Source organism: Panthera tigris, chromosome A1 (genome assembly GCF_018350195.1).
Source record: "Panthera tigris isolate Pti1 chromosome A1, P.tigris_Pti1_mat1.1, whole genome shotgun sequence".
Taxonomy (NCBI): domain Eukaryota; kingdom Metazoa; phylum Chordata; class Mammalia; order Carnivora; family Felidae; genus Panthera; species Panthera tigris.
In genome coordinates, this window is record NC_056660.1 from 173,707,784 (window position 1) to 173,716,969 (window position 9,186).

At 47.5% G+C, this 9,186-nt stretch overlaps 1 protein-coding gene across 3 annotated transcripts in view; it reads right to left on the reverse strand.

Annotated features, from left to right (window-relative positions):
- The window catches only part of SFXN1 (sideroflexin 1), a 39,775-nt gene extending 33,046 nt beyond the window's left edge, over window positions 1-6,729 (reverse strand). The window contains exon 1 of one of the 3 annotated variants that reach the window (XM_042992016.1): window positions 6,657-6,729. Coding sequence is in view for 1 of the 3 variants with exons in the window: in XM_042992006.1 (XP_042847940.1) it covers window positions 241-274 (34 nt within the window). In the remaining 2 variants the exon portion in view is untranslated. Of the gene's footprint in view, window positions 1-240; window positions 300-1,602; window positions 1,676-6,656 lie in introns of those variants that run through there. The other 2 variants (XM_042992020.1, XM_042992006.1) reach the window with 2 other exon arrangements.
- Window positions 6,730-9,186: the final 2,457 nt, after the last annotated feature.

The following is a 9,186-nucleotide window of genomic DNA, read 5'->3' on the forward strand; positions in this document are numbered from 1 at the left end:
CAAGAATGGGTGAGTTTACCAGCTCTATCGCACCTGAAGTGAATGAAAGGTCATCTCGAGAATCAGAAGACAGCAGTGGGGAGGATGTCCCCTTCGCACGTCTACCTGAGGCCTTCACAGTTACGTAGAACTGCTGAAATACCTTCAGAAATTCGGAGATGCCACGGAGAGAGAGACACGACTGTGGAACATCACAGCCACGGAGGCCGTAAGTGAAGACCTCCCCCAGCAGGAACTTACGAGCCAGTTCCCGGCCAGTGTGACAACTGCACATGCCCAACAGCAAAATGTTATGGTTTACACAACACCATCTTGGCACACTTCTGACGTTCAACAGACTCAGCTTGCACGATCTGAAATGATGGAATAGGGGTTGCTGAGGAGGGAAGGAGGCTGTGAAGGGTCCAGAACAGAGATATTACGAGGAAACGGCTGGTGAAGGTGACCTCTTTATATGTTTAAGTAGCTGCAAGGAGCTTCCTGAAGCCTGACCAAATGAGGTATGAATTCTTACTCAACAATCTTTTCCATGAGGGGTGCCTGGGTGGCTCAGTCAGTTGAGTGTCTGACTCTTGACTTCAGCTCAGGTCATGATCCCAGGGGGTTGTGGGATTGAGCCCCGCGTTGGGCTCTGCACTAAGCATAGAGCCTGCTTAAGATTCTCTCTCTCTCTCTCTCTCTCTCTCTCTCTCTCCCCTTCTGCCCCTCTCCTCAGCTCATGTGCTCTCTCTCTCTCTTAAAAAATACATACATACAGGGGCACCTGGGTGGCTTAGTCGGTTAAGCATCCGACTCTTGGTTTCGGCTCAGGTCATGATCTCATGGTTTGTGAGTCTGAGCCCCACACCTGACTCTGTGCAGGAGGTGTGGAGCCTGCTTGGGATCCTCCCTCTCTCCCTCTCTCTTTGCCTCTCCCCCACTTGTGCTCTCTTTGTCTCTCTCAAAATAAATAAATTAAATAAGCAATTAATTAAATGATAAATTAATTAAAAATATATATATATAGACATACTTTATAAGTTTTCTGTGGATGACTGACATCACTTTGCAATTAAAAGAAAGCCAAAGCTTTATCACTTAAAGACAAAATCACTTGGAATGAACTCAGGATGTGGCTATCTGGCACCATTAATAATTAGAGAATTAGACTGAATTTAAATGACATTGCCAAAGAGATTATTTTACAAATTGTATATGTTGATTCATTAATTAACCCATGAGAGGGGACAGAAATAATCTCTTAGGAGGAAAACTGTCAGAATTCCAACCCTTGGCTAAGGGTTTGCATAAACATAGTATCGGGGAGCCTCATCAAAATACATTTCTCCAAGCCTTTTTATTCATTAATTCACAAACAAAACTACTTGATATATTCAGTATCCACTGAAGGCCTCCCTTGTACCCAACACCGGCTTGGTCTTGGGTTTGGAAAGACCCAATACATACTGTGAACGGTAGTTGAAAAACAAACATATTTTAATGATCACAACCTAAATTTCCCCCCCAAAACCTGCAGACATCCTTCGTACATAGAGCTTATTATGCATGGACATCGCCTAACTCTGCCGATAAAGTCTTTAACAGAGTTATCAGATCACAAACCTTGCTGAGTGACTCTGGTCTCCAAATCTGTACATAATTCTCAAGAATATCCGTTATATGGAGTAAGCCTGCTCTGAGGTACACAATGACTAAGTCACAGAATCCATAAGCTTTTAAAGCCAGAGTGGCATGACCAAGTTCCTCTACTCATAACACAGGACTACATTATCTATCATAGGCCTACTGGCAATGTTAATGAACTCCGTCTCCTTCCAAGTCATTATTCAAATTACATCACAATCTTCACGAACAATTATGGGAGGGCATTTCTGTTAGATGTCACACAGTCAGTGCACAGCTATACAAAGGCGAAAACCACCACCCCCCCCCCCCCACCCCCGGGTCCTAGAACCAGGACCACCTTCTACTACAGATAAGCCTTCACGGCTGCTGAAGTCTGCACCAATTGGGCAACGGTGATCGTTTGGTTTCCATCCGTCTGGTTGTACTTAACCAACTGTCTTATAACTTGGGGGATCCCTGAATGGAACCAGGTATAGTGGTTAGGAGACTGTGTTTGTGGAGGCAGCAGATCTGAGTTCAAATCCCAGCTCCACCAATGACTCTGCGACCTTGTATGCATTAGCCCACTGTTCCTAGTTTCTGGATCTTTATGGATGAAACTGGGATATTACCTAATAACCACCACTAATATTTAACAACCATCTGTTCTAAGAGCTTTCCTTAGATTACCAACTCTTCTAACCCTCACAACAGTTCAGTTTCCTGAGCTAACTTGCTCAAGTACGTAGGGGCGTTGGAACGTTAACCTAAGTCCTCTGGCTCCTCCAGAACCCTGCTCCTGGGAGAAGGGGTTGTAACCAGGATAGCATTTCCCCGGAGATTCCGATTCAGTAGAGCTGTGGATGGGGCCTCGGAAATAGATTTTTAAGAAGTACACCAGGGGAATCCTATGATTAGGTAAGTTTGGGAAACACCATGGGAAGAAGATAAAAATAATAAATAAATAAATAATGACCAAATGCCCTCCCAGTTAAGGGAAGATGCTTACCCTTTTGCAGGGCCAGTGTAGACATTTAGATGACTCCCTGGCCGTTAATACTGGTTGCTGGGTCTGTTCTTTCTGACTGGTTCCTGATGAGAGTAGCTTCCTGCCCTATGGCCTGGTCCTGCGAGCACTTGCCCTGACAGTGTATGGAATCAGAACAGGACTGGACCAAATGCACTCTGGACTAGAGTCCTGATTCTGTCACTTCCTTTGTAGGCATGTCACTGGGTGACTCACTTCACATCTCTGAGCCTCAATATTATCATCTATAAAATGGAGATAAGAGGTGGCTCATAGAGCAAGCTGAGGTACACAAGAGAGCTGTAAACCTTTATTAATTGCAAAATGCTAAATAAAGGTAGGAAACATTTCTAACAAGCCAGTTTCCTGTGAGTGGATGTCCTCACTGGCTGAAGTCCTGCCCATAAATACAGTCACTGGCAATGGTGGTGGTGATGGGGTTGGGGGAGAAATGGACTGGAGCTTGGCTGCCTGAAGATGCTGATCGAAAATGTCTATCAAAAATAACTTCCCTCCAAGATAAACTTTGTTTCAAACTTTTAGCTACATGCCAAGAAAATGCTTAAATATTGGAAAAAATTTTCTTGCCAAAACTTTGCAGGAAACAAGTTAGCAGAGAATATGCTTTTTATCAGGGACTTAGTAACAAAGACCTTTAACCCTGGCTAAAGATTAACGATGGAAATTATTAAACTGTACCCTTGCTGTTGATTAAAACAACTGCAGTTTGAAAGAGGTAAGAAAGCCTAGTTGCCCTGGTTTAGTTAGGGCCAGGCAGGTGTGAAACACCCCGTCAAAGTCACTGTCTGGGCGATGTGACTGAGTGCCCACTATGCCAGATGCTAGGCTTTCCGGGATTATTCGATGCCAAACCCTCATTTCTGTTCTCCAAGAAAACGTCCCCAGTTTTGTAGAGTTGCTCAGAAAAATCAAGTTCCACACCCAAGATGGCACAACCTGGAATCCGTGCTTCTGTCTGACTTTCCACCACATTTCTGACCCCGAGGGGCCCACAGGTGATGTGCCTGCCAGGGGCAATCACCCTAACTCAAGAAGCCTACACAGCACATTTACTAATTTGTTTGGGCTGGTCGTCCAGGCACAGGGTTCCTTTCTCGAGGGTGTGGCCACACAGGAGATCAAATAACAGACCAGAAAGTTGAATCCTGTGCAAAGAACTAGATTCCTTCAGAGCGCATTTCCACTCATCAATGGCTTTCTGTTGCACACTCTCCTCTATTCCAGGGGGCTTTTCTAGAACCGAGGGAGGACATGGAGAATTAACACCTTCTGCCTATCTCCCTGTCAGCACCCTCCCAGCCCCCTACTTCCCACCCCACAAGGCAGATCCCACTCTTGGATTAACTTTAAAACATCCCAGTGACAATACAATCATCAGTCATATTCCAGCAGTCAAGATCAACTTTGGGTATGGGTTTCTTAATCAATTTCTTAGGATGGGGTGAAGTTCTCATCCATTTTCTTTCTTTTTTTTAATGCTATTGGTTTCTACTTGAGATGGTGGCATCAGCCTATACAAATGTTAACATACTATTTTAGACATATTCAGTTGACTATTTTACCACCCACTTTAAAGAATCAAATCATGGGGGCGCCTGGGTGGCTCAGTCGGTTAAACGTCCGACTTCAGCTCAGGTCGTGATCTCGCGGTCCGTGGGTTTGAGCCCCGCGTCGGGCTCTGTGCTGACAGCTTGGAGCCTGGAGCCCGTTTCGGATTCTGTGTCTCCCTCTCTCTCTGCCCCTTTCCCCGTTCATGCTCTGTCTCTCTCTGCCTTTCAAAAATGAATAAATGTTAAAAAAAATTAAAAAAAAAAAAGAATCAAATCATGTTATAGATACTGTACCTGAAAATATGTGACAAAGTAACAGTTAACTAAAATGTCAATTAACTTTGAACTTTGTATAATTACATACAGGTTTGATACTTACTTTCATTTTTCACTTTCCAGATAAGTCAGCATTTTTTTTTTTTTTTGATTACTGCTACCGATGTCTTACCTTTAACCTCATACAAAAGGTCAGTTCCACCCATGATTATACTCCAACTAAATACATCTGACCACTGCCTGCATAGGAGGATGGACGTAGATGCCATCCATATTTTTATTCTAAGGCACTGGAGAGCAAAGAAGTTGGATGATGGACCGATTCGTAAGGTCACTGCTGCTCTGGTCGTCCTCTAAGATTTCTGCCCAGGAAGCGAAGAGGGGGAGGGATGTTTCCTCCCTGTTGGCATCTTCCTACATCCATCTGCATGAGATTTCATGAGACTTCTACAGAGCATTAAGAGCATTCTAAATATATGACCACCTCTGAAGTCCAGCCAGACTTTGCTTTGCTATGCAGGTTCCTCTCTGACAACTACACCAGATACTGTCCCTTTTCTGAAGGCCCATGGGGCTTAAAAGCCTGCACCCTCAATCTAACCCTTGAGGGCATACTTAGAGCAATTATACGTACGACTGAGACAGGATCTGATAGATCTTCCCTTCCAAACACTGTCATTTTTGCAAGCTGGACACCTGCAGTCCTAGGGAGAAAGGACCGGCTAGAGGCCCCAGAACTTCTTGGTAGAGCCTCCAAGCATCTTTTCAGAGATCCCCCCCCAATCCTGTATACCTTGTATGTCAAGTCTGACTCCAGCACCGTAAGAGTCGCAGAGCCTCCTTATTTACCTGCATACCCACCTCCCACCTATTGCAATGCCTGGAAGCAGCTCAGTGAACCAGGGATTGACCAAGGAAAGAGAAAAAGCAAGAGGCACTTGAGTCAAAATCTAGAAGGCGAGGCAGAAGAGAGATTATGAGTTTGAGAGAAGTACAAACAAAATGCAGTGGGGGTTCAGAAGGCAGCTGCCCGTGAGGTGGTTAAGTGCTTACGCTCCGAAGTCACTCGGAGGTAGGCGTTGTCATTCAGGCACCCAACGCATATTCATTGAGGGTCTACCTGGTACAGGAGATTGCTGGATGTAGGTAGGGACAGATAGGTGAGCACGACAAACAGGCCCTGATCACAAGATGAGAGAAGAAAACGAGCAAGTAAACACAGTTAATTCCAACTGGTGACAAATGCGATTGAAGAAAACCCACAGGGGTAACCTAACAAAGAATGGATGCGTGAGGGGTCAATTTTAGACAACACAGTCATGGGCAAGTAACACTTAAGCTGATGGCCAACTGTGCGACCTTATGCTGGTTACTTAACCTCTCAGAGTACCAGCTTCCTCATCTAGATCATGGACAACACCACCAAGCACCTCACGGGGCTGAAAGAATGTAAAAGTAAATGGACCGAAAGAAATCACTGCACAAGCTTAGCAGATACCGTGGTTGTCATTCCGGGGAGGTTGGAGACCTGTGACACGTGGGAAAGATCAAGAGGGCATGGAGATGCAAGGTGGGGCCAGGACCACTCGCTCCCCTCTTGCCTGCAAGATCGCGAGTTCTAGGGCAGGGGCCGGGTGGTCTCTAACCCGATCAAGGAGCCCTGCTCTGCGCCGGGAGGAGAAACCAAGAGCTAAGAGTGTTGGGGACATGAGGGTAGGGTCGGTAACACCCGGTCACCAGGCAATCACTCGCGCCCGTAGCGCGGTGGCCTGTCCCCGCGGCAGCCATTTTGGGTGTCCTCACCGCGGGGAGTCTGGTCACGCGGCCGAGCACAGCGTGGCAGGGCGTGTGCGGGAGTGGATGGGTGAGCCCCTTCCCGTCCGGGGCAAGACCGCACTCCACCGCCGGGGCTCAGGGGGCCTCGGGGACAGGTCGGGCTGCTGCAGGTGGGGGGCGGCCAGACAGCGGGAGGGCAGGGGTCCCCAAGGTGCCGGGACCCCTGGCCCGGGAGTCCCCGGCACGGCGCGGGGGTTCCCGACCTCCGGCCCGGAGGGGGAGGGGGGTCTCCGCGCAACCCGCCTGCCGGCCCGCGCCCCTCCGCCCCTGCCCGCGCCCCTCCGCCGGGCTCCCCGCGCGCTTCCCACCCACCCCGGCTCGGCCCGACGCCCGCAACTCACCGCTCCCCGCCACCCGCCGCCCGCGCCGCTGGCACTCCCCGCTCAGCGCTGCCCGCGCCGCCACCGGAAGCGATTCTCCCGCCAGGGCGGCCCCGCGCGCCGCCGCCGCCCCGCGCGCGCCCTCGGAGCGCGTCCCCGTGCGGAGCCAGGCGGCCGCGTGGAGCCCCGGACCCGCCCCCGACTCGCCGCGCCGTCCGCCTGGCCTCGCGCTGCGCCCCGCGCGCTCCCTCGTGCCCGCGCTCTCGCTTCTGGCCCCTCCCCGCTCTCGGGCCCCGCGGTGAAGTCCCAACTTCGGCCTCCAGGCGGTCGCGGACCCTCTCTGCTCAGGCCGGTGCCAGCGCTTTCCATTTGGGCTTGCCCAATGGAAATTGGGCAAATCATTTCTTCAAGGCCAGCGTCTGGTATAGAGTTCGCAGCCGCTCATTCAGTCGCTCATCCATTCATTTAAACCCGGGTTCCCCCGAGTGTGGAGTGCCACAAGGCCATTTTAGGTGGTACAGGTGCCACGGTCTGACTTACTTCTTTGAAAAGACTCGCTCTGGCTACGGTATGGAGAATAGGCTGCAGGACATGGAGACAGAAAGAGGTCAGTAGGGTGGCTACCCTGGTTAGCCAGGGAAATACGATGGCGGCTTGGACCAGGTTGATACAAGCGAGGCGGTGAGAATTATTGGGTTCTGGGTATATCTTGGGGTTAGATGAAATGCAGTATATGGTGAATTACATCAAGTTCACGGGGAGGAAGACTCCATTTTTTAAGTCCTAAATTCTTCCCCCAAATAACCTATAAATATAATGCAATCCCAAACAAAATCCTGACAAATCCAGTGCGTATAAGAGTGTGTACGCACAGCTAGGTAAGATGACTATAAAATGTATAGAGAAAAACAAAGAACCAGAAATAGCCAAAACAATTTTGAAGAAAAAGAGGAGGGGGGAGTGATTCATGCTATAAATACAGAGAGGTAGTATGTTTGTGTAACAAATAGCTTAGTGCAGCCAAACAGCAATACCTTACATGGACCCTGCACGTATAGAAATGTGCTCTGAGCTGGCATCCCAAGTGAGGGGCGTAGGTTAAATATTCACTAAATAATACTGGGGCAATTGAATCTTTACTTGTACCATACACAAAACTCAGCTCCAGGTGGATTAAAGACCCAAGTATGAGAAACAAAGCTCTCAAGTTCTTAGCAGACAATAGAGGAGGGTATGTTTATGACCCTGGGAGAAGGAGTCATTCTTAAGTAAACACAAAAAGTACAAAATAGAAAGGCAAGATTGAAAAGTTAAACCTTATTAAAACTCAAAAATTCATGCTCACCAGTGATACCATAAAAAGTGAAAAGTTCACAGACTGGGAGGAAATATTTTCAATGCATGGGTATGGTAAAGAATACCTATCCAGAAAATATTTTTAAAAAATTTACAAACTAATAAGAAGAAACCACCCAATGGAAAGACATACGAAAATCATGGCTATGCAACTCACAGAGAAGGAAAAAGAAATCGTCCCAATGCATAAGTAAAGATTTTCAAGCTGGTCAGTAATTTATTTGGGCACTCAGCACGGGTTTCACAAAATTTTTGGTAGCACTCCTTATCCTCAGAATTCCTACGAATGTTGAAGCAGTTTATGTTCCTTACCAAACCCTGTGCAAGTGTTTGGCTCAAAAAGATGGAAAAAAAAAAAAAAAAAGAAAAGAAATCGTTCCTTCACAGGGCTTATTGGCAAGGAGACAGAGATGTAAACAAGTAATTACAAGATATGATTACAATTCAATATAAGAATTGCAACAGTATAATGCGGGCTGTATAGCTAAGTGCTGAGAGCTTGGAGGAGGGACTGACTAGCTTGCCTGCAGAATGGGGTTGCAAGAGAGTTAGAGTAGATACAGAGCGTATCAGTTATCTGTTGCCACAGTGATGTTCCAGCACAGCCACGAAACCTCAGGAGTATACAACAATGAACATTTATTTTTGTGCCTGAGCCTATGTTGACTGGAAGTTGTGCTGATAGGAGCTGGGCTCAGCAAGGCTTACTCATGTCTGGTCAGCTGTGGGCTGTCAGTGGCTTTGTGGATCTTAGCAGGGCTCTTTTACATGTCTGGGGACTCAGCTGGGACAATTGGACCGACAAGGGGGTGGAGGGACAGAGATAGAGATAGAAGAAGGAAACTCAGTGCTTCTTGAGGCCAAGGCTTAGGAGTGACACATCTTCAGGATGCCTGGGTGGCTCGATAGGTTAAGAGTCTGACACTTGATTTTGACTCAGGTCGTATCACAGGTCATGAGTTCGAGCCCCGTATTAGGCTCTTCACTGACAGCCCACAACCTTCTTGGGATTCTCTCTCTCCTCTCTCTCTCTCTCTCTCTCTCTCTCTCTCTCTCTCCCTCTCTCTCTCTCTCTCTCAAATAAATAAATAAACATTAAAGAAAAAAAAGAGAACTGACACGCCTTCACTTCCAATTCATCCCCCTTCTTGTTTCATTTGATCCTAGTCAGATCATCAATCTCTTATCTTCTCAT